This window comes from Cebidichthys violaceus, unplaced genomic scaffold (assembly GCF_023349555.1).
Source record: "Cebidichthys violaceus isolate CVI_PGR_0920_01 unplaced genomic scaffold, fCebVio1.0.p SCAF_125, whole genome shotgun sequence".
NCBI classification, from domain to species: Eukaryota; Metazoa; Chordata; class Actinopteri; order Perciformes; family Stichaeidae; genus Cebidichthys; species Cebidichthys violaceus.
In genome coordinates, this window is record NW_027176291.1 from 205,753 (window position 1) to 232,507 (window position 26,755).

At 40.6% G+C, this 26,755-nt stretch overlaps 1 protein-coding gene across 2 annotated transcripts in view; it reads left to right on the forward strand.

Moving 5' to 3' along the window:
* The window catches only part of fam184ab (family with sequence similarity 184 member Ab), a 134,768-nt gene that overhangs the window by 96,286 nt on the left and 11,727 nt on the right, over positions 1 to 26,755 (forward strand). For both annotated transcript variants that reach the window (XM_068706930.1, XM_068706932.1), the window contains exons 15-18: positions 5,088 to 5,241; positions 7,955 to 8,082; positions 14,835 to 15,019; positions 18,829 to 18,975. In XM_068706930.1, the coding sequence (XP_068563031.1) occupies positions 5,088 to 5,241; positions 7,955 to 8,082; positions 14,835 to 15,019; positions 18,829 to 18,975 (614 nt within the window). The remainder of the gene's footprint in view (positions 1 to 5,087; positions 5,242 to 7,954; positions 8,083 to 14,834; positions 15,020 to 18,828; positions 18,976 to 26,755) is intronic.

Below are 26,755 nucleotides of genomic sequence, written 5' to 3' on the forward strand. Positions count from 1 at the left end.
ATGGATCAGCCTGCCAGGGTACCCGAGGGCCACAGTCTCTGTGTGTTTATCCCCGTGTCTCACTCTTGCTCGTCAGTTTCACCCCCTTTTTTACTTAGTTAAATGGACTCACCCACCAGCAAAGTAACAAATATTGACTGTCCAGTAATGGAATGGAGATTGAACCACCAGGCAATCCACATAGACAAACAGCACAGAGAGGAGAGAGCAGGAGGTGAATGTGACAACATTACAGTCAATTTGTAATTATAGGACTCACTGCGATTGGGAGTAATTAATGTGCTTCCTTTAATTAAAGGAATAAAAGGTATGGTTTTTTTACTGACCCACAGTACAAAAAGACCAATGATCAATACCAATAAAGAGGAGAGATTAGTGGCTTCCTCATACTGTGATAAAGCCTTCCACTAGGGTTTCAACACATCTTCTAGTATTTTTACCAACTGAGGATCAGCTATGGACATTAACAGTCCTCTCAGTGTCCTTAGCTTCTGTTATGTTACCTGTTGGTGAGTGAAACGGAATATGTCAATGGTGTATTGTTACAAGAGGGATTTAAATTAGATTTTTAAGATGTGATCGGATCACACAATTGTGAGGGTGCGGCTTAGCAAATACAGCAGCATACGGAGCTTTACTGGAGAATGTGATGTAGCAGAATAAATAAATAGTTTTTGCCAACTGACATCCAAACGTACCTAACCTCTTACTACGAGGTTGCCCTGATAGCTATCACAAGCTCGAGGTCCAATGCGGTTTTATATGATGGAAAGAGTAAGCTAGTCACCCCAAATCACTTGTGATTAGATACATTTATGTTTCCCCCCCTCTTAATTTGGCATTCAACAAGTAATAACTCAACAGTTAAACAGGATCACAACTTGGAGAATGCACTTTTTCATTTCACCAGTATATTGTCATATTATTTGTGATATCCTTGTGTCATAAATACATGGGGTCTCATACAGAATAAAAATAGTGTAATTCACAGGTACAAACATGCTGCAAGATTGTAAAGCAAATACTAACACTTAATTATAATCTTGCAGATTAAAAATGCATGGTAATCCAAAGCAACACAACAATAGAAATTCCAACCGTTCCTTATTTCATTATCTTTCCATTTATCCGTGGCCGGTTCATGGGGGCTGCAGGCTTAGCAGGATATTCCAGATGTCCCTCTCCACAGCAACCCTTTCTATCTCTTCCTGAGGAACCCAGAGGCATTCCCAGGACACTATATAATCCTTCCAGGATCTGGGTCTACCCCAGGGCTTCTTACCAGTTGGACATGCTGGGAAAACCTCTAAAGGGAGGTGTCCAGGAGGATCCTGATCAGACGCCCAAACAACCTCATCTGGCCCCTTTCAACAAGAAGGAGCAGCGGCTCTACTCCAAGCTCCCTCTGTATGTCTAAGCTCCTCACCCTATCTGTGAGGCTGAGCCCAGCCACTCTACAGAGGAAGCTTATTTTGGCCACTTGTATTCCTGATCTCATTCCTTCGGTCACTACCTAAAGCTTATGATCATAGGTGAACGTAGCTACACTGGTGTGTCAAGAGTTTTGCCTTCCGGCTCAGCTCCATCATCACCACAACGGTGTGATACAACACCTGCATCACTGCTGACACCGCACCGAACCGCCTGTCCATTTCATGCTCCATTTTACCCTCACCTGTGAACCATACCACGAGATACTTGAACTCCTTCGCTTGGGGCTCATTCCCAACCCGGAGGGTGCAAAACACACCGTTATCAGGCAGAGAACCGTGGCCTCAGACTTAAAGGTACTGACCACCCCAGTGTTTGCTGTAGGTCAAGGTTTGATGGAGCCAACAGAACCACATCGTCTGCAAAGAGCAGAGATACAGTTCTGAGGTCCCCAAACCAGACACCTCACTCCGGCTGCGCCTTGAGATCCTGTCCATGAAAATCACAATTAGGATCTATGATGAAGGGACAACCTTGACAGAGGCTAAATACCACAGGAATCATGTTTGACCTTGTGCTGAGTATACAGACGCAGCTCTCACTTTGGTTATACAAAGACAGGATGGCTTATAGTGCCCCGGATTCCCACAGTACCCCCCACAGGACCCCCCCGGGGGACACAGTCGTAAGCTTCGGTTCCTTTCCCGCCACAGAGGTGACATTCCACGTCCCTAGAGCTAGTCTGCGATGCCAGGGGTCGGCACGCCTAGGTCAGCACTTTTGCCTGCCACCCCGCTCACAATGCACCTGACCCCAATGCCTATCCCCGCGAATGGTTGTCCCACAGGGCCACGGCTCTATGTAGGTTTTTCAGGCTGTGCCCAGCCGAGCCTCATGTATCAAGACCCGCCCACCAGGCACTCACCAGTGAGCTCTTCTCCCAGGTCTTGACTCCAGAAAGGGGAGAAAGGGGTTTCTCTTTTCCAGGCAAGGTCCTACATCTTCTGTTTTTTTCATTTAGGGTCAATAGAAAATATAACAAAATGTTGCAACGCAAATTCAAAAACATGTGCAACACAACATCACTGCCTAAAGACAGTGAAAGCTAATCAATCAAAGGGTTTGACTAGAAGGGTGGACATTAACGCAGAGTAATCAATAGATTATTGGGTGAGGGAATGAGGCTGAGGGATAGGTATGTATATACAGTACTACGGAGCTCATCATAGGGGTTTGCAAGCAGGTGCATAGGTGGACGTGGAGGTCAGGGGGTGGTCAGGGAAGAAACAACTGTGGCTATTGCAGGGCAGGGAGAGTTCGTGACTGGCAGACTGACACTAAAAGGACAGAGAAGATGCTTGCTGTAATACTTGGTACCAGTTTTAGTGTACAACACAACTAAATACAGCGTGAACAACATTTTTATCCACTCGCTCACAAAGTCATTAATGAACTGTAACACTTTTGTTTCAAGTGTTACCACAAAAACAGCATGAGTGCCTCGTCAAACGCTGAGAAACCGAGACTGCCGTCCGCCTCCTCGAGGCGAGGTTCATTTGAATATTCAGGACTCTCTTCCTTCCATGAATCATTTCCCTGAGGCATTACATATTGGCGAATTAAAATGCCACAGATGTTGCCGTCAACCTTCTATGAATATAATTTTAGATGTTCCTTGTTGATGGGTTCTAGTTATAATTTGCAAAATGTCATTTTAATATTTTACTGACATAAGAAGATGGGTTAAACTCTGTGAACAGCAGTTTTCTTGTCTGCAATGGGCTTTCAGGGCTCTGTGTGATAATGAAAATGAGATCCCAACTCTCAGTCTGCAAATGCATTTGTGACCTGTTATTAGAATAAGATTATATTTTAATAATTTATCTGGATATTATTTTAGATGCAGGTTATTCTTGGGTGCAAAGTTGGGCATGAATTGGTTCATCATTTGTGTGGCACGTAAATGTGCGGAATCAAAAAGCACTTTGCTAGCTGTTTCATGGAAACTTTAACTATTATTATCATCATCAATATCATGGTCATTTATTTATGTATTAAAAGGTCAATGTCCCCGGTGATGTTTGTGCACTGACTAACTACAAACTTGTGAAAACAACTGCCTTTAGAGTTCTGATAAAGTAGCAAGATGTTTTGTGTTTATGGATGGGTTTAGGCCAAATCTTTGGGCAATTTGAAAGACAAGTTGAACCTTAAGATAGACTGCACTGAAGTTAATAAAGCTAGTGCCGGTAGACAGAAAAACAGTGCCAGACTTAGAAATAGACAATGCAAGGAAACCTTAGGTCTTCGAAAATAGTGCACAAGAACGTAATATTGGTCTCACATTCACTGCCAACAAGCCAGCTGAAAGCCAACTTTGTCCAAATTGATGAGCCCACTGTAGTAAGACACTTCACACAACAAACTTCTGTCGAGTTGTTGATCGATTTCACAGAAGCATCGATAGTGAATGTGTTTCGCAAAAAGTTCAACCATATTTCCTACAAACACACAAACACTCAGGCACGCAGTGATGCTCTTCACACATCAACAACGGCTCTTTCTGCCAGAGTAAACGTTCGACTGCCAGCAGTCGAATTTAAGTAGATGTGCGTGTGTGCGTGCGTGCGTGCGTGCGTGCGTGTGTTTGTGCGTGTGTGTTTGTGTATGTGTGTGTTTGTGTGTGTTTGTGTTTGTGTGTGTGTTTGTGTGTGTGTGTGTTGTGACAGCCCTCCATTCAGCATTACTAATGCCTGATGCTAATACTGTGTATACAAGTGCTTGTCAGTTTTCTTTGCTAATATTCTAATATGTTTGTAAAAATCTTGTAATTAAGCAAACACACACTCATCAACACTTGGATGAAACTAACTGAACACAATTGAATGAATCCTCTCATTTAAATAAATACGCAATTAACATAAAGAAAGAAACATGTTTTTGTGTAACTAAAGAAGTACCATAGACTGCTGTTTCCTCCACAAGTAGAATTATTAACGACCAAGTTTCAGTCAATTCTTTTCAGGATTTTTAAAGGTGACTTTACCTCAATTTTATTCAAAAACTGTTAGAAGCATTTGTCCATGTTACAATGCATTTCGTCAGTGAGGTGACTTTACCTTTTTTAATTCTTAAAAACTCAAACGTAGAGTGACTTTCAATTGATTTTCTTCACAGCCAAGGTCGTTCTGCACTGGAATCCGTTGAAACTGTCAGCACACCTTTTAAGTTTTTATGAGTTCTTTTATTCGACATTGGAGTGATCTCATCTCTACTCTTCTCTTCTTGGCTGGTGTTTGGTACAATTTAAGTCAGTGTGATGATTGGCCAGTTTCTCCTTCAGCCCTTAAAGAGGATTTGAAATGATGCTAAAATACTTCCCCTTCTCTCCCTTTCTCACTTTTTCATTTTCATTTTTATATTTCTTTTACTTTTTCCTCCCAATCCATCATCTCCTCCTACGTCTTAAACTTTTCATCCTCAAATTTTCCTCTTTCTCTCCCTCTCCTCACTATTTTTCTCCACCCTACTTTTCCTCTAATCCCTCCCACTCTCTGTTTTCCTCTTTCTTCCTATTTTCCTGCACCTCTCTTTGTTCCTTTCTGTTATCCTCGCACATCCTCCCCTGATCCCCCCCACTCTCATCCCTCCATCAGGAGTTGGAGGAGCGTCTCCGCCATCATCACCATGCAGAACTGCAGTCTCTAAGAGAGGCTCACCGCCAGAGCATCGAGACACTCAAACAGCAGTCGGAACAAGAGCTGCAAACACTCCGCTTTGAACTGGAGGACGAGGGCAAAGCCATGCTGGGTAAGGGCTTAGAGTGTGTGTGTGTGTGTGTGTGTGTGTGTGTGTGTGTGTGTGTGTGTGTGTGTGTGTCCCTGCATAAACAAGATTCACCATCCCATGACCCTTTTGTCCATTTTCCTTTTCAACAAAATTACTTATGAATCATCAGATTTTTTAATTTTTTTTTATCACAGTGTGCACAGATTACAAAAAATACTGAAAAGTAAAACCTCTGCCCTTTTATGTTGTAATTAGGGATATGTGACTATTACTTTGAGATGATGTACAAGTACACATTTGTGATTATTATGCAGATAGTATCTATCATGGTCACTTTGCGCCCGATTAATATATGCCTGCCTCAGGCTGGGACAGTGATTGTGTTGAGGTGGGAAAGGATGGACGGCCCTACACCTGCAATGTGGTTACAGGAAATGGCATCCTGCCTTGCTTTGGAGAAATTAACCTATGTGGTAAATTTAGGAAGATATGGGACACTTAATACATTTCCTGGAAAGTGATCAGACTGAAATTGATGAGGTAAATTGATACATAAACCGACAAGTACTAATAAATGAGAGTAGACACGTCCACCACCTCCTTGACATTACAGACTACTTGATGGACAGACCGCAGTTTGTCTAACCGGGCAGAGTTACATCCATGCTGCAACCTCCGGTCCTGAAAAAGTGTGGAAGCGCCTTAAACTTGCACTCCTCTGATTGAGAAAAAGTCCAAGAATGCGACGGCCAAAATGCCAAACTCAAGGCTTCAACACAGCAGTCCACAAACCAATGGGTGACGTCACAGTGACTACGTCTGCTTCTTATATATACATGCAGTCTATGGTTCAGTCTGAAATGGTGGCTGGTAGTACTGCTGGAGACAGCAGGGGACTGTGCTGTCTCCGTCCAAAGACTTTCAGTACAACATCCGGTCAAGTTTTCTTACAACCCTGCAGTGGTCGGGTGTAGAAGTGTAAGGTGGGAGGAGGAGTACAGAAAGCTGGTGGATGATTTGGGGGGTGGGTCTGAAGAGACCATCTGCTTCTTAACGTGGCCAAGACCAGGGAGTGACCAACTTCAGAAGGAAGAGGATGGCTTCACAAGCCCAGTGCATTCTGGGAGAGGAGGATAACAAGTACCTGGGCGTCCGTTGACAACTGAACCGACTGTACTGGAAGACCAAATCTGAGGCTGTCTAGAAGAAGGGGATGAGCTCCTTCAACGTGTGCCAGTGCTCTGTGCTTTGCCTTAGTCTGCTGGGGGAGCAGCATTTGGAGCCGGACACACTAACAGATTTTATTGACTCATTAAAAAAGATGGCTCCGTTATTGGCTGCAAACCAGGCTCCTTTTGAGTTGTGGTGGAGTGGAGGACACTGAACAAACTGTTATCTATTGAGGATAATAACCCTGACCACCTTCTCCACTACCACTGCACAGACAGCGGAGCTCTTTCTCTCACAGACTGATTCAGCTTCACTGTCACGCAGACCGATACAGGAAACCTTTCCTGCCCAAAGCAATAACCCTTTACAACACCTCACAACTCATCAACTGTATAGTTCCCATCAAAACCTTTACACCTCACTCTGTTTTGCTCCCTCAATAAAAACCTTGTTATTTTATCACTATATCTCATTTAATGTAAATAATAAAACACTTTGCTATATAGTATGTTACCCCATGTTAATATTGTATATTACATATTTTGTAATGTATTTTAATACATTCTTTTTGTTGTGTAAAATAAAAAAGTATACATTTTTTATTGTGTAATCTATATGTGTATATATATATAGTGTTGATATGTATGTATGCATGTATGAATTGATATGTTGATATGTATAATCACTGTGTATGTATGACTGTATGTTCTTTCGATGGTATTCTAAAGTATCGATGCTTTATTATGTGCATCACTTCAATGTTTTTTTATGTACAATAATGTGATATACAACAGTTAAAACATTGAGAACATCGGCAGAAAGTCTAAGGTAGACCAAGAAAATGCAGAAAAATCTCTATCTTTACCCAGTTTTCAGTGCCACCACTGAAGCACCAGTGCTGTGCTGTGATAAATGGTCTTCCATTAACCTTCATGTCATGGTCCTGACACTGGAGAGCTGCTCCCATCTATCTCTCACTTCCCACATCCTGACGTCCTTTTATAACCCTTTTTTCCTCTTCATCTCTCGCCCTCTCTCAATTTTCTTCATCCTGTCCGTGTGTGTGTGTATCTACATCTGTGTGTCTCGTGGGAGTGTAGGTGAATATTATGCGTTTTTCTCATATTTTCTTAGTTTAAAAAAGAACCGCAGTGGTCAGCTTTCACTGCTGTATTGCTTTTTTCTGACATTATAAATGTGTCTTACGCTCAAGTAGAAAGCTAATAACGGTGTGAGTCCCCTCTCTATACGCTTCTCTAAACCATTAGACTGTTTACAATGATAGATGTTCATTGAAGTGAGGATTAAAGGCCATTTGGGCAAAGGCATCCGGAGCACTCTGTTCTACGTGCAAAAGTGAAAAAAAAGAAAATGTATTTATTTTGTAATAAAAATGCCTTTGCCTGTAATGAGCACTTTTTTGCAAGCAGTCTAAAGGTTGGAGAAAGCTTTTCCAAAAAGCTTTAAAATCACTGGGTCTGAAACAAGCTCTGTTTCCACTTGTGTGATTTGCTCTGTACAAATGAAATATGTCCTTTTCTTCCGTTGCACTTTTCCCCATCAGCCTCTCTGCGATCAGAGTTGAACCACATCCACGCATCAGCCATCGAACACCTGAGACAAACCCACCAACAGGAGTCGGCTGCAGCCAAGGTGGAACTGGAGAAAACCCTGGAGAACAACCGGATACAGGTAGGAGACCAATCCATCATTGAAGCATCTGCATCATCTGTTGGGGTCACACTATTACTACATCTACACATTCACCGTCAGTCTCCAAAGAAGCTATTCTAGTAGGAAACACTGGAAAATAAATCTAAATAATACACACTTAAAAGGATAGTTTGGATGTTTTGAAGTGGGGTTGTATGAGGTAGTTATCCATAGTCAGTGTATTACCTACAGTGGACAGTGGAAGCAACCCAATGTTTTGCCAGTTGAATCCTTTTAATGTGAAGGAGCAGCAGCAGCAGGAAATGTTCGGTTTCCACTAAAACAACGCTGACATGGTGTAAAGAGAGTGAACAGTTAAAATTGGGGCTAATATCTATGAGATAAAACTGGATAACATGCTACATTGTTTCCTGTGTGAAGGCAGTTTGGATCCAGTACAGAAATGGTGGACTCCGCCATCAACAATTAAAACAAAAAAATGGGGTTTGATTTCATTCAAATCTTCACGATTTTAGCCGAAGGTGGTTCTGAAGTGATTAGTTGATCAATAGAAAACTAATCAACAACCATTTTTTGATATCTTTAGGTATAATACTGCTACATCAAACAAGCTATTTTAAACAACAAAATTTCAAAAGTAAAATTCTGATGGGCAGCTCTTACTATTTTTTGGCATTTTAAAGACAAAACAATTCATATATTGATCACAAATACATCAAGAGATTGAACTGACAGGAAAAGTAGTTTAGATGTTTAGATTATTCAGGTTTTTTTAATATGTACCTGTGCCAGCTGTCACACAGAAATTAGATTAGCCAGTGTGCCTGAAATACCACCTGCCACAGACTCACACACACACACACACACACACACACACACACACACACACACACACACACACACACACACACACACACACACACACACACCACCCGGCAGGCTATCCTCTTACCATCTTCTTGTAAATCTTACTAATTACCCCAAACACCATGAGTTCCCCTCTCATCGCCTTGTGATACAGATGTCCCAGCAGAGAAGCACAGCTGGTTGTATTCAATACCCCCCCAACCCCCACACCCCACACACACACACACACTCCACCATCAGTCACTCTCATCTTTAGTTGCCAAGGCAATCAGGGTCAATGAAAGCTAATAGTCGATTATTACAGTCTGAACGGCCTGTCAGTCATAAGTCTGCAGGAAATACGGCGGAAACAGTTCTTATTTCAGTCACTGCTGCAGCACACAAGCTTCTTTTTGACGCCCAAGTAGATTCACATTGTTTACTTTGGAATAAATCAAGAAATAATGCAATTGGCTGACTGTCTATATGTAAACTAAATGAGCTTTCATTTCTAGTGCTGGCTTCTGGCTTCTTTTCTAATGCATACACATCACAAATCAGCAAAAGCTCTGGTACTTTTAAATACTTTTCCCTTCTTTTTTTAAGATAACTTTTTTGGGCATTCATAGCTAGATTGGGCACAGCAGAGAATCAGACATAAAATGTAATGGCAGAGAGAGAGAGAGAGAGAGAGAGAGAGAGAGAGAGAGAGAGAGAGAGAGAGAGAGAGAGAGAGAGAGAGAGAGCGAGAGAGAGAGAAGGGATGAGATGCAACGAAGGATTTGAATTGGGAACAATTTCTGTGTCTCTGGCAGGATGCATCACTGTTTGGCCACCCTAATTTGGAAGAGGCTTTATCCTTTCTGTCCTTTCACCATCTGCTGTTACCTCCCTTTGCTTTAGAATAATCCAGCAGATTTCACAGCACAAACTGTGACCCACCAAGTGAATTTTTCTTTTAGGGTAAAATGCTACGTGTACAAATTCAGAGGCAGAGACTTTGAGAGTTTGTGTTTACATTAATTCTATGTTTGCTGTGCCCTAATGGCACATAAGCCGAAACTTCCTGAGTTGAGTCATCAGAGCTCAGCTGCAAACAGTCGTCCCGCTGAGTTAAATAATGTTTTTATACCTCCAATTACTTAACAGACATCAGACGGGGAGGAAGAGGCTGATGAAGTACAGGGTGTACACATTGTCATCCGTCTCCCTTGAGATACTTTACTTGTTTGATCAATTATCACGTGATCAGCATCTCTTGACATCCAATATCTACTCTGTTCTATTTCCATGATATCGTTCGATCTTTGATGTAGCTTTCAGTGTTCCTGACAATGTGCTTCTTTCTCTCTGAACTTGAAGTTATTATTTTTTCATCAATATAAGTAAAGTATCTTAAAAGTGCTGTTGTTTCCTCTTGCGGCTGTTTCGTCCCAATCCATTCTAATATTTCACATTATTTTCCTTTCCTCTTTTTTTTGCGTTAAATGTACAGTTGTGATTTGGATCTAGTTGTATAATAGTAGGCAGATTTGAAAGTGGAAAAAGATACTTTACTAGTAACTTTAAAGCCTCTAAAAACATATTTCTCTCAAGGGCGAAGGTTTGGTTTCACAAAGAAATTGCAGCACATTCTGTAGTATAACAAACAAATTTGAATGTACTATAATCCTCTGTTATTATTGCACAGTCCTTTAAATTCATAAAATCATATTTAGTGTCCTTGATAGAGATACTTTATGATAGATGAAGTTGTTTTTGCATCATAACTGATTTGATTGATGCTCAGTTCTGCCATCCTTTTTATGAGAATATTCACTGTTGGTGAAAATATGACAATCATTAACTGACCTGAAATAATGCAGAGGAGGTGACGGTGCTCATGTCAGCCCTGAGAGTCTGCTGTCTCCCTCTCAGCCTCAACAACCTCCGATGAGAAGGTGGAGTGGACTGTTAAGTAGCTTGAGAGGCAAAACCCGGGGGCAAAAAAGTCCACTAAGTTCCCACCCACTTCAACTTCAACCAGCGAGGAGAGCACATGGAAAAGAAATACGCAAATGTTGAACATGAACTCACCAAAACCGCTCTAACTTTGACTGAGAAAAAAAGTGTTTGTGTATGACTCCATCACTCACACTAAGGCCAGTGAACTTTCATTTTGTGAAATGAATAAGTTTGTAGAATTTGTTGTTGTCTTTTATTCCACATTAATATCTGCAGTACACCTTTGAGCCGCATACGATGCCTGAATATTCTGACAATTGTGACCTACTTATAAGATTGAACTGACAAAAGTTGTGATTGTTTTCCAACGTGTATCTCTTCAAAATGGCTTCTTTATTCAAGATGATATAAGATAATGTGGAAATGGCATTAAACATGGTCAGGAACATTCATTTACGCAGAAATTCACTCATATCGTGATTTATGGATGAGGCCTATCGTGAATTGGGTTGCAATGGTTTGTCATTTTCCAAAAGCGGGTCCCCAGAAAAAGAGTTTTGGAAACACTGGTGAAAACAGTGCAACACTACAATTGTCCATTTTAAAAAAAAAAAGGATAACCATCACAATCTTAATGTAGTAAAAGGTTCACATTCATGATATTCTATAAAGAAGAAGTTAATTATATAATATTCTATCTGTCAGACTGGATGGATGATACCGACCGAGAAATGGCCACCCATCATCTTTAATACATTTTTCCATTTTCAGTAAGATTCAGGAGATTCGTCCGGCTAATGTCCTCGCCTGATGAATATTTAAAGGACCTATTTATTTTTCAAAGACTTAAAAATGAGAAAATAGAGAGAGCGGCAGGCATAAAGAAGATGGTGCACATTAACTCCTTTATTTAACCAAGTTCTTTGGTGTGGAGGAGAATAGAGATTAGAAAGAGAGAGATGAAGTAGACCTCGGTGCCACAAACCAGCCTGTTCGTCTGCGATGAATGTGAAAATCGAACAGATGAATCCGCTGTAATTTGATCAAATTAGCCTTTAAAAAAAAAAGTCCCCATGCAATAAATACTTCAAATACTCCTGAATGCCCCTAAATGCATTTTCCATCTTCTTTGTTCCTTTCTTTTATCCTGTCATCGTCCCCCCCCCCTGTTAGTTTGTTGTTGTTTTTTGCCTTTGTGCCTCCTGTCTCTCTGGCTCTCCTTCCACATGAATCCTGAAGTTTGACGAGATGGAGAGTGAAATGAGTAAATGAGTCATTAAAAGATTAATCTGCCCTGTCCCCATTGTGTTTAATTGCGCCGCTAGGTTTATGGACGGCAAAAAAATCTGCCAATGACATTAAATTAAGATGTTAAGGGAGACTCAGATGGAGACAGATAGGGAGGCAGGAGGTTGTGACCATGAGGCGATTATACAAGATTATGGCTTTTGGATATATGAACACAGCCCTTGGAATAAATTGTTATAAAGTGGGATGAGTTTTTTTGCAAAGTGGGGAATCATTAGTGAGCGATAACTTGACGATATTTAATCTGATTCTGAGTTAAGTGGCCCTCTTCTGGGAGTCTTTGCCTCTTAATTCAAGTCTCTAATCATAATGATCAATTTGGCAAACAAGGATGCCGCTGCTCCCCGTCCTGAAAAGGGGTTTTAACACCGAACTTGGCAGCTTTGCGTGTTGACGGCTGGTAGATCCTAATGACAAGATACAGCTGTTTTGAACTTTGTGACTTAATTTGAATAGTATCAACAAAGTTCTGGCACAGCAACAAAAAATATATATATATATTTGCAGGTACATACATCAGATCAAAATCTCTCAATTTATTACTAGCAGTTCAGTTCTTAGAAAATGTTATGTTTGACATTTTCATTGGTAATGTCATGTGTGGACCAGTACTGTTATCTTAAAGCATAAGGGTGGTTTGTCGGTGGCCCCAAGCCCCAACAGTCCCATATGTTTCACCTTTCAAAGAATGCTCAGTAATTTCCTAAAACTTTATACTACATCACTTGACCTCCACCTTTGCTACCGCCCAGAGGTTGTCATCTTTTTGTATTCGTAACGTTGATCCTCCACGTGAACAGATGAAAACTGCCTTCTGAACATAGCAGCAGCCCCCCTCGGACCCATATCCATGAGGCTGATTACCGCTGATGACGCCCATTCAATCCAACAAATAACAGGCACTTAAATCAACCAGCACTGAATTCTAAAGAATCTAAAAAACATCATTTCAAACCAGGTTTTTTTGGAGTAGCGAGTCACATCCTCATTAAACTGGATTCATTGTAAAGTCAGGCAGGTTAAGTGTTTGATTGAACCCAAGCATTGTTCATTCACCAAACTATCGAGAAAAATCACTTGTTCTTTGGGGGGGGTCGCGAGTAATTTGGGTAGTTGGTCTACATGGACGTCATTCAGAGACGTAGAGAACGATGATAAGTCATGACTGAGTGATGCAGACGAGCACCTGCATTCATGCTGGTGTTTATTGAAATTGTTTTTGTCATATTTGAGAATAAATTAAAAAAAATTTCAGAGAACATTTGACATGTAAGCAGATATACTCGCTTGTTTTACAAGATACATTACATACCTACACAGCAACGCGCCCTCTTTACACAACTTATCCTTATACAAAGGTAACACTGTCCCATCTAAGCCTTTTCTAAAGAGGCCCTTAAGTAATAAAGTCAAGTGCCATAAATATTGTAATTCATATAGGAACCATTCAGGGTAACACCAACAGTGGATGAGTCTACACGTGGGTATTTATATTTACAAATCATTATTGGACAGTGAGTAATAATCATTATTACCATTCACTGTCAGTTCATTCATTAACGCTCATTGTCAGTTTGTCAGCATTTAACAGCCAGTGATGAACTTTGACTCGCTCACTGTAGATTAATCATCTCATGTAAATATGGGCCTAGTTTGTTCCGTCAATAAGAAAAGAGTACATCTCTGATTAAACGCCTTTCATACACTCTGCCCAAGAACTTTTTTTTAATTTCAGTTCCAGTTTATTACCTCCACTAAGGAGGTCATGTTTTGTCGGTTTGGTTTGTTTGTCTATTTGTCAGTGTGATTAACAAACTGCTGGCCCCGTTTTTATCAAACTTGGTGAAAGGGTGTAGCATTAGCAGAGGAAGAACCCATTCAGTGGAGTGGATCCAAATCACAAGGCAGATACGCACACTATTGTTCACTTTGGTTCACATTGCGAGATAGGGCATCTGCAATGGGCCTCTGTTAATACCCTTCTAGTTTGTTATAATTCATAATACAAGTAGAGACAAAAGTCAAAATCACTGTGCACCCAGTAAAATCAACCAGAACAGCCTTGCACTCAATCCTATATATTTGAAGCTTATCATATTCCGTTTTTGTTCAAAATGTTTTCAGAAAGATTCAATTCTATACAAGTCATGTTAAGGCTTTTTTGTCCATCTACATTTACAAAAATACAACATTTTACACAAAATACGAAACCCCAACATGTTTTTAAGAAGATTCACCTTTAACTTTAATTCACATTGTGTGTACAATGAAGACAGCTGTATTTAGTGTCCGTCGTCTCATCTATTTAGTTTATTCTCATGGTAGTTTTGCCTCATTAAAATGGCTTAAAATGTTTAGGTTTAAAATGTTTATTATTCCTCACAATGCTTACAGCATTAACATGTTATACTATACACCAATGTTAACACAGTTAGCCAAAACAAGCTTCCTGTTACTATGTTAAGACATGCGGTGCCTCTCAGTTCATGTAAAGACGACATGACTGAAGGTTGCTATGAGGAAAAATGAGAACGGTAAATTGCTGTGTCCTTGAATTTTCCTGTAGTAGTCAAGAAGTAATTAAAAAACATTATTGGACAAATAACACTGTGGGGTATCAACTCATTAAACCATGAAAATGAATTCAGATTTATTTTTTTCCCCCTTCCTAGGAGCGTGAGCTGTTGGGCCGGATCACCGAGCTACAGGAGGAGGTCTCCAGGAGGAAGAACCACATCGCTCAGCTGGACCACCAGATCCACACACTCAACGAAAATATTAGCACTCTGACTAAAGAGCTGGAGCTCAAGGGCAAGGAGGTGCTCAAGATCCGCAGCGAAGCCAATCAGCAGATCAGGTATGACTCAGCACTCGGAGCACGACTGAAACACAACCCGAAGCAATACTGTAATGGAAGCCTCGGTTCAAACTTATAGGTGAAGACGATGCTGTAAAGACAAGACTAGATAATAACACGCTCATTTTATTTTAGATATGTCAAGTTGAAGTTATTGCAATCGAAAGCACAGATTGGTGTGAATAACCCTGACAGAGTGGTGCGTTTATGTGTATCATTTATATTAGAAAATTGACATCTAACTGTCCATATTCTTTTAAAAACCAGCACAAACTTGACTTCATCCTTTTTTATCCATGTCTGACACAGGATGCATCTTCTCTTATGTGTGTAAGATTTAGTTTCTGAAATATTCATGTTCACACAGTTGGAGTAATACCAGACCAGTATGTTCACAGTGCAGTTTATCGTAATACACTGTAACCTGGCAACCAAGCTGCTGAACATTTTCCCCCTGAATTCAGAGTGGTGGTCCATGCGTTCTCTATTTTAAGCATGTATGAAATGGTGGTGTTTTTAAGCTCTAGCTCCACCCTCAGTGCTTGGTGCTGATCACTAGTCAATCTGTATGATGTATTATTTAGTGGATCGACCGATTAATCGTTCTGACTGATTTTGAATTACATATTTTAATATAGACTACATCTGAGATCTTCTCTGCTCCATAAAAACCTCAAAAACCTTCAATGCATTATTCTTTCTGAGTTAGAAATTGTGGGCGGTCCCGGTGAACAGCTGATTTTGCAACAAGCAGAGAAGTGGTATTCATGTTGTATCTGACACGTTTTCAGTTTATTTCTCTTCACAAAAGTTATCTCTCAACATATGACGCAACACTATCAGCTTCTAGTCTACAATACAAGATCAATCAAACTATTGTTATTATATCGGCCTTTAAAAATCCACTATTGGCTGACCTCTAGTATTTTTTTGTTGATGAAGAACCAGGTATTTTGATTTTAGTTATTTTAAAGAAACACAACATTTTTGGAAATACTCGTATTCTCTCTCTGTCTGAAATTTAGATGAGAAGATTGATACCACTCTCGTGTTTGTACCTTAAGTGGAGTTCAGAGGTGTTTTCCTTAGCTTAGCATAGAGACTGGAAGTGCTAGCTTTGTTGTATCTGAATATCTGAATTTTTTTTAAATCCACATACCAACACCTCTAATTATGTGCTGCAGGCGACATTTAGAGGTGGCGTGATTACATACAAAGTCAATGGAAAGACAAGATTATGCGCAAATCAAATTCACCTGGGATACAATTACAAATTTCCATGTAATCGAGAGGCTTTATGAATCTTTCATAATCTTAGAGAGATAAGAGAAGAAGGGAGTTAGCCTGGAGGGAAGTAACAGAAAGAACTGGAGTTCCTGGTGAGTTGCTAGCTAGCTTACAGCTATCATCTGCACAATTGGTATATTTGCTGCTTGGGGCAAATCAACACGCACTGCACAAACGGTCCAGCAGACGATTTCTTAAAAATGATGCTAGGTGATAACTTGCTACGCTTTCTTTCCGAACACACCTAAAAGCTCACCGATGAACAATTGTGTGTTCTATTTCATCCTTCCTGGTGGTCATCCAGGATTCATAGAACCGAGTTACATCCGTAACTGTCAAACTGTGGACAGACTCATGCTAGCTGTTTCCCCCTGCTTCCAGCCTTACGCTATGCTAAGCTAATCACCTCCTGGCTCCGTCTCCATAATTTAACGTACAGGCACAAGTGTGGTATCCATGTTCTCATCTCCCTCTCGGAAAAAAAGTGAACAAGACTATTCCCCAAAAGGTGAATTGGTTCAGAGTAGCATCATGAAGAACATTAATAACACATTATCATTGACATTTCAGGATAGTGTTGACACCCGTTTTTCAAAAACACAAAGAAATGCCCACTCTCAACTCTTTGTCCCGTAATCAGGTTGCTGAATTTGACTTCTCTTATTATATTCGGATGATAATAGTTTCTGCAAACTTACTGTGCTCCAGTCCTCATGAAAGCACAGCGAGATGAAAGAGAGAAAAAGAAAAGCCCAGACAAGGCAAATCAATCTCTCTCTCTCTCTCTCTCTCTCTCTCTCTCTCTCTCTCTCTCTCTCTTTTCTCTCTCTCTCTCTCTCTCTCTCTCTCTCTCTCTCTCTCTCTCTCTCTCTCTCTCTCTCTACCGGTGTCAGGAGCCATTGATTAGTGTGAAGGTTATTTAGAATAAAAGCAAAGTGGAATCTATAATCATGTTGTTCCCTGCAGCATGTTATGAATCTTTTAAAGCGCTGTATGGCTAATGTGGCCCAGCTACTCATTACAGTCAATCATAGAGTTATATGTGTGTGTGTGTGTGTGTGTGTGTGTGTGTGTGTGTGTGTGTGTGTGTGTGTGTGTTTGAGATTTTTCTACACATGTGTTTGTTTGATGACTGCTCCCATGGAGCTTCATTCTCAATGGTGACTTCATGCGTTGCTAGTCTTCACGTATATGCGTCCTCTCTCTCCCTCTCTCTCTCTCTCTCTCTCTCTCTCTCTCTCTCTCTCTCTCTCTCTCTCTCTCTCTCTTCTCTCTCTCCCTCTCTCTCTCTCTCTCTCTCTCTCTCTCTCTCTCTATGCTGGCAGGCCCATGCGCCACACATTTCTCCCTCTGTTACGTAACTCCCCATCTGAATCCTGGTCACAGGGATAAAAATAGGCTGATAAATAAATAAATAAAGAGGAAGCAGGGAGAGATAAGATGTGCGGCCCTCGGGGAGAATTGGCCCAGTCGGAGTGAGAGGCAGACAGACATCCTCCTTCAGCCCTCACATCCCTTTCATCAGCCTGTTTTTTTCATGCTCATTTAATTATTATCATCTTTTATTCCCATTTCCCATCCTCCTCCTCTTTCTTTAGCTCCTTTTCCTCCCATAGCAAAACCCTCTACATGTGCAAACGGAACATTTTTGATAAGATGGAGAATTTAGTACACACTTTCTGTGCATATGTTTTACGTTATGTTGTACATCAGTAAGCGTGATACCATACTTATGTTTGTGTGCATTTTCACATTATCTTATTGCGTTCTGCTGCTATTTTGTGCAAACTCCAAAAAGTTGGATTTCTATTATAATTACATTCATAGTACGTTTTCATGCAGTTATGTTCTAGGAATTCCTTCTGTGCATTTATCTCCCTTTTCTAATCCAACCAACATTTTCTCTGTGGAACAATCCATTATGTCCGCTGCTCCTGGGAGCGACGGGCAGAGAGAGGACAGTCTGCAGGTTCCTGATTAAGTCTTAAACGGAAATGTCGCCCATTTAAAAAAAGTTTGTTATGCCTGAGCCACCAAGGGAGTTTTAATCAACGTTTTGAACATGTTTTAATCTGTCCAAACGCTTGAATTGTGACTGTTACTGGTACGGCTTCATTCAAACAGCTTCATAAAAAGGAAGGATGGTTAGTTTGAGGCATGACATATATACATCTCTTTATTTAAATAACACATGGCACGTTTCAGCCATGGTCACCAAAGTTTTTGCAGTGCACAGTGTACTTCAGTTGAGTATTTCCATTTGATGCTACTTTATATTTTGCTAAATAAAATCTTCATACAGCTACATTAATCTGACAGATTAGTTGCTTTACAGAACATTTTAATTTATAAACCTGTAAATAAGCACATTAAACATGATGCACTGCTGTCCAGTTAATTGAACCAAGAGTGTATAACTATTCAAAATTAGGTCCACCTCGACCTGCTACAACATTAAAAAAGTTAAGTGACACTGAGTGACACTTAGAAACTCAATCGTCCACTCTTCTCTTTCCCTTCAGGGCTCATGAACAAGAGTTGACGAAGAGGCACGAGAGAGAGCTCGCCGAAATGAGCGCCGTCCACAGCAGAGAGACGCAGAACATGCTGTCAGACTTCAACAAAGCCCAGGAAGTGCTCAAGGACAAGATCTCCGCCCTTCAGATACTGTATGTACACACTGTAAACACACTGTGTGCTTGTGTGGTCTTCAGACAGCTATGCAACAATGGAGGCACAGAGGAATTACACCTACATTATTCTTAATTCATAATTGCTGTGTGCGCAGGTCAACCTATTCGTCCTAGATAATGTAATTGTGTGTTGTCAGGTACCACATGGAAGTTTAAAGCAACAGACAGGTTTCCTCTGGGGAGAATAACACATGATGCATTCACATCTGCCTGAACACTCCTGGTTTCTACAGATTCAACTCTTTTTATCTTCTAGTCGAGCAGATGATCAAATGTGGGAAAAGTCGTTACACATTGTGCTTTTCTTTTTTTGACTGTGCGATAACCTACGCAATCACTGCATCATAGAAATTAGGGCATAAGTAAACACACAAGAGCAGACGCATCCATGCAGACCGTCTGTTTTGTTGTTGCATGCATCAGGTGAAGTGCAGTGGAAATCGCAGGCGGCTGTGATGAATTATATTCTTCCCAGCTAATCACATCGCTCGTGTCATACGTTATAAACAGCTGCAGCAAGCACGAAAATGGCTCGCCATGAAAAGGCAGCCCCAAGAGAGATTTACCGTTGCACCCTCAATCTGTAACTGAGGCGCAATCTTCTGGAAACAATGTGTTTCCATTTGCAGAACAAAGAAAAACACAAAAAGATTCAAATGTCTCCACGAAACCGAAGGTTCAAGAAGGAGAAACGCAAATGCATACGTTGCCTCGTGCTCCTGAATACATATTCATGTGGCGTAATGTGCCTTTATGCATGCTGTCACACACAGTTCTGCAGTGTTTGATTTAAAAAAAGTTAAATCTCTGTCCACACTTGTTTGACAAGTATGTCAGACAACTGATTCCACCTTGATACATAATTTACATTAAAATCTTTCATTTTGTGAGTAAAATAATCCAGTACGAATCAGTTTCCTGGATTCTCTACTGTATGAAGTCCTGATGTGGCTGCGTCACATAAACTGTAAGAACTGTCCAGTCTGCTGGATATTTTGGTTTTCATATGGAGTGAGTGGAGCCTGACGTGTTCATCTGCACATTGTTGTGATTTGTCCATCTCTTCAGTCCAAACAGTGGCATCGTATTGCCGATCTCACAGGTATCTTAACTGACGGATAAGTGCAAGTTGAAACGGAACCCACAGAGAAGATTCAATGTGTCATCACCCTTAGGATGCTACAACAATACAAAATAGAAAATCATCAAGCATGAAATAAAAAACTTGTAATTGAATCGTGGCTATTGTCAGTGGTGTTGCCAGAAAACTGACGTCAAATACTAAAAAAGTACCCGTGTCACCCAACACCTTTTTTGGTAGTGCACCTTTTTGATTAGCTACCGAAAACAAAAACTAATTTAACTGTTCAATTATGTAATTATGTTTCTCCAAATTCCATTTCAAAACAGCTGTCAGAAAACCGTTTACGACAGGGAACTGAAGACGTTACATCACCCTCTTCAAAGCCACCATTTATTTTGCAGAACATGGGAATAGCTGGTCTACCACTTGTCTCGACCGGTTAGTTTGTTTGTGTTAATGTGTGATTTTCGTATCCAAAACAACCGCAGAACATTTCTTCCGTGCCGTTACTCTTATCTGCTTCTCCAAACTGGGAGCGTGTCAACCGCCATCTAAGTTACTGTATTATATATGTAGCAACGTCGTCATACAGAGACACATGCCAGGTCACTTGAGAACAGTTTTTCTAGGTCTTGGTAAAATAGCATTTTAACGCCAAAACATACGTACAGAATTTGAATGTTTAGTTTTCAGTACGTATAGAACATCACATGTAAGCTACAGAATGAGATAAAAACCTCAAAAAGCTATACAAATAAATAAATAATGGACCCGCCCTTTAAACCCCCCAAATTGTCCCCCCAAATTGTCAGAGGGATTATCGTTGGTGTAATCAGTTGTAGCCCTAACCCTCTGGCTGAATCAGTTCCAATGTCCTGCATTGTTGAGTGGACTGGTCGGCGTGTCTGATTCGCTTCATTGTCACAACTATGGCATAATAAGCTCCCCATTAAACCTTATCACTTGAGTAATGGAATGAATGTATATTATGTTAATGGTTTCCTTATACAGTGCATCATTTGTGCATGAATAGTATGTTATTATGGAGCATGCCAGGAAGGGATTACCGTTTGTTATTTTAGTCTTCCTGTAAAGGCCATTGTCAGTGTTTTGGAAAATAGAACATTATAATTATTCACCTTTTAAAAAACAAACTCAATCATGACCCCATGCGTTGGTTTCTCCCTGCATGGTTGGCCAAATGTACTTTACAAAATGGAGTAACTTCAGTCTACACTTCAAATATCCTCAGGTGTAGACTTTGCAAGGATCAAAAATGAAAGATTAAGGACACTTAGCTCAGCAGGTGGTGATGGCATTTCTTTTTTTTACTGAATATGAAGGGAAAAATGTATATTATTGATGACGTGCAGTGAGGATGTAGGAAAAGGTGAAGCAAATGCTGCAGTGTATCGATAGAGGGAAAGAATACAAGAGAAAGCTGTGGGCATGCAGCATGTTGAGGTGAAGAGAATGAGAAGAGTGTGTATGAGATGTGACATGGATGACTGCAGGTGAAGACAGAGATTCAAAGAAGAAGAGGGATGGAGAAAGAAAAAAAAGAATGTAGTTGAAAGGTACACTTTGCCGGTGGGCAGTGGAGGGTGTCAAGTCAAGTCATGAGGGAAATGAACCAAACCTCAAGAGAAAACTATACAGTTTCTGAGATAGACAGAAGACAACAGATATAAAACAGAGTGAGATAAATAAAGAAAAGCCGTATGGAAAACTCTGTGGTGAGTGAGTGTGTGTGTGTGTGTGTGTGTGTGTGTGTGTGTGTGTGTGTGTGTGTGTGTGTGTGTGTGTGTTGGATTCAGGAGACGTGCAGCGAGCTAACATCCTCTTCAGAGCTGACCTCCTTTCAGTTTGTGTCAGCTGAGAGCAAAGTGCCACCTGCCGGACTGAATAGAACATGTTTGTTGGCCGTTATTACATCGACAAAGAAAACGCCACATTTAGACGCTTTGTTACTGTACACACAGTAATGCACAAGATCTATTGATTAAGAGGGTGTGACGTACAAAAAACAAGGACAGTTGGACAGATGCTGATACAATGAGTGAAGACCTAAAAATGCAAAGAAAAATCCACAACATTTGACAGGAAAGGTCAAGAATCCATTGGTTTATGCAGCACACCTCATCCTAAATAAACAACGTAACTAGAAGAGTGCACTCAGCAGAGTGCACATCTCTGCCAGGTGTGTCTGCAACGAATGAATACAACCCACAATTGTCCCTCGTCTGGAAGGCGAGCGTATCAGCATGATTTCTACTCACACAACAGATCTCTCATCTTAATCTACGCAGCTGTCTGCACCGGCTATGTGCAGTTCACTATGTAAAGCTTCATGTTGACTGTTTAAAGAACATGAACAGAAACTGTCAGTCTTGCTGTGAATTTAGTTCTGTTAGCTGTTAGCTTTGTTAGGTGTATTAGCCTCGTTAGCTGTTAGCTCTGGTAGCCAAATACACACCGTAGGACTCTCACTGGCTGCTAACAGCTAACTCATTTTACCATCATGTTGTTGCCATCCCTCAGTTCAGTTTGTCATTTGCTAAGTGATAGTTATACATACATTCATACATATATACATACTTACTTACATTCATACAATCATGCATTGTCCTACCTAGACGTGCAAATCAAGAGAGGAGTTATTTATAATCCATAGCGGAAACAAGAAAGTGTGTGAATCACTGCAACCACGAGACAAAACAGAGATACACACACAGGACCAAATACATAATCGCCTGGCAGAGATGAAAATATGAAATGATGCCTGGTTTTACTTTTTAGTCAAGCTATTACTTCTTTTAATTATTTTTTTTGATAATGCAAATCGAGGTCCACTAACTAGCTTTTTATGGAGATTTCAACCTTTGAAAGTTTTTATCAGAGAATGGAGTTTGCGCTGTTACATTGGAGATGAATAAGCTGATATTTTAACCTTTGTGGCCGTTATGGTTTCAAGGACTTTCTTATGGTTCTCCAGATGGTTGGTTAATCCACCGCTTTTGTTCAGATTTAAATATTTTAACAACTATTGAATAGATTGTCATGAAACAATGATTACAAACATTCATGGTCTCCAGGGGATGAAACTTTAATGATCCCCTGACTTTTAATCTAGTGCCACCATGTGGTTGACCCTCATGGTTCTGAGTGAAATGTCTTGACAGATATTGGATGGATTGCCATGAAATTTGGTTCAGACATTCATGTCTCCCACTGGGCGAATAGCAATAACTTTGTTGAGCACTTAACTTCTCATGTAGCGCCATCATCATGTTAAACATAGAAGTTGTTCACTACTTTACAGTCTTTACAGTGAATTACTTTTACAGACTAAACATGTAGTGACATTGTCTACTTTCTCTGTTGTTTTGACCAGTTTTCTGGGACAAAATTTAATTTAACAGTCAGCAGTTTTTATTTTCTGTCTGTTTCTTCACTTTATCCACAAAAGAGGCATTTCTGGGGCTGTCCCCGGAGATAATCCTCCATCTTCTGTCTAATTAACTAAAACACAGATCTGTCTTAACCATCGGCCCTGTCCCTTCCCTCCTAATTAATCACCGTGCTGACGACAGTCTCGTCCCTCACTACAAATCCCTCTCCCTAAACAGCCTAAACAGAGTACGCTCCACCATTTCATGAATATTTTTATATTTTTTCCTGCATCTGTGCCTCATTGGTTGATTCTGTGGGAGTAAGAAAGCATGTCTGTGTGTTACAGTTTGGGTTTGTTTGAATTTTGGTCATCACGCCGACTAGAGATGCAGTTAGTTGTCACGTCGTCACATCAGCAGTGGTGTTTGTTAAAATCATACATCCGGAAACCTGAAGCATAATTACAGTCAACAGTTTAATGACAGTTTAGTGAAATCAGTGTGTAAAGTACATTAAGCTGCAGTTAACCATCGCAACAATGCTTTTGCATCCCGCTGCATAACCATTTAGACAAGATGAAAAAGACTCTCTGGATGCCAAGCAACACTCAAAACCCCTATGTCTTCTCAAATGAAGCGGACAGCAAAGTCCAACAGCCCAAATTCATCAGGACAAAGAAAGTGATGGATCAGTGTTTGAAATTTATGAAGCTTAATGTCGCACCGCACAAATCACACAGCCATTAAAAGGATGTAGCTGTCTCTGGCATGTGTAGATAATACTGTGCTGCCTTTACAGTCTTTATGCAGACTGTACATTATTGTTGACGTTGTGTGTTATAGGACATACAGTTTTAAAGCATTATATTAACTTTCTGTCCTCTATTTTCTTATTGTCTTCCTTTGTCTTTCACCAACATTTTCTATGATAATCCTCCCCTTAAGTGATCATGCATAATTACTTTTCTAGTACAATAAAACAAATGACTTAGCAGGGGACAGTTCCTCGTGTCAGTTATTGATTATATCTGTATCAGAGTGCATTATCACACTTATACCATAAGTCACTTAATCAAAGGAACAATCTTCACACATAATTGATGCTTGTTTTAGTCACTTTAAGTTGTGGTTGGGTGACTTACAGACTTTAAAAGTGACTTTACAGTTAGGTCCTGGAGAATTATTTATGCAATTAAAAATGATAACATGCAATATAGTGAGTTTGCCAATGCTAACTGCAGCAGCGGCAATGAGAGAAAATGACATAGCACGGCCAGAAGGTAGTGAAGATAACTGTAGCACTTTAATTCCAACACTTCCTCTTGACCATCAGTCATTGTCAGTTTGGGGTTTTATTAAAGTCCAGAGCAGTGGAGACTCCAAATCATCGTCTTATCACAGACACCACCTTCACCAAAAAATATACTACTCCCAGAAAAAGCACATCTTGGTTCAGCTTTACGTTTTCAAGCTGTGGTGTCCACATCTAACCATGCAGTGGATAGATGTGGACTTCTCCCGCCCTGCAGGTTTTATTGAAGGAAATCAGTTTGATGGCTTGCATATAAGCCAAGCAACAGCAGGTGCATCCGTACAAACCATGGAAATATTCTCTTCATGTGATCACAGACAAAAATAACCCCAAAATATGACAAATGCCATGGGTGACACCAGACTTCCTGACACTCCAGCTGGGTGAGACAGAGGGTCTTCCTGCCCAGTGAAGGGTTGCTGATGCTGCGGCGGTCAGGCGTAAAATAGCTGGACACCAAACATTTGGCCTCAGTGTGCTCCTGCCTGGAGGACATTCTGTTCATCCAGCCAGTATTAAATAAAATATCAAATATTTGGATCCAATCGTGAATTCCACTTCAAAATATATTATTTATCTTTGAGGAGTCGGCTAAAACAAATAGCTCCGTGGAAGTGTTAGCCTCAGATCATGCGGTCAGATTCTTGGCCAAAGTCACTGTTAAGGACAATTACATTAAAACTTCAGTAGCACATCACGTACACGCTTTAATCAGAATCTGCTTCATCGGCCAAGTATGAGTCCGGTTTTTCATTGCCCTCAATGTACTTACATAGAAATAGACACGCAGCTAAAACAAGAACAACACAAAGCTACAGGGGATCTTCAGTGTTCCAGGGTTATTGCACGTGGATTGTTCCTGACACTGTGTGACTGATGCTCAGTGTTCATCAAAGTGACGGCCAGCGGGAAGAGACTGTCCTTGTGTCTGGTTGGTTTAGCGTACAGTGGTCTGTAGTTCTGGAGAAGTTGGAACAGGTTGTGTCCAGGGTGTGAATCACCACGTATGAGTCCTGAGTGGAAGGCAGGCTGGCACTAAAGCTGCACTAGTAAATTCAATTTGATACTGACAATGTATCAAATTAAGACAGTAGTCACTAACTACCCAGCCCCAAACAGCAGATATACAAAGCAACTAGCTGGTGAACATTAATATTTACATTGATGTATAATAAGGCAGTTCTACAACGCCAGAACAAGTGTGATTTTTAGCTTTGGAGCCCAAAAACGTATAAATGCAGCTTTAAAGGGTAATTATGATTTGGTTGGATATCAAACCTCTATTGGGATTGCTGATGTTGCTTTGTGTCTGCTTGATGTGTGAATAGAATGTTTGCTAACGCGTTCGCCAAACCTTTATAAGGTGATGAAATATCAAGATCACAGCAGCCTCCCCCCCAAAAAACGTAATAGTGCTTTAAGTAGTTAGATAATATAAATGACTGTACATAACGCTTTGCACCCATCATTTAAGCTAACATGGTCCCTTCTCTAAAACAGTTCCTGCAGTGTGTGAAATACTTAGGTGGCAATAGGGGGTCCCCCTAGTGCTCCAGTGTTATTATCCTGAAGTCTCACCCAGACTCAATCCACAAAATACGGTAGGTCTACGAGTTTCACGGATGCAAGCCAAGGCAATTAACTAGGCTATACACGCTTTGCACTCACATCGCCAAAATAAGGTTAACAATAAGGCCACTCGCACAACTAAACAACCACCCAACAACAGGGTCCACACAGGCGAGCACGCTCATCTCTCTCCCGCTAACCCGGCACGCACACACTCAAACCCGACTATCAGGTCTATCATGATTCAGTTGGCTGTAGATCTACATTATGAAAGTATGAGCCTCAGTGGAATGATGTTGAAGCAAAACAATAATAAAAAAAATCCACTGCTTCATGTTAACGTTTCTAAACTACGCAACGTTTGCATTGCGGACCATTTGCAACAGCGCCACCCGTGGA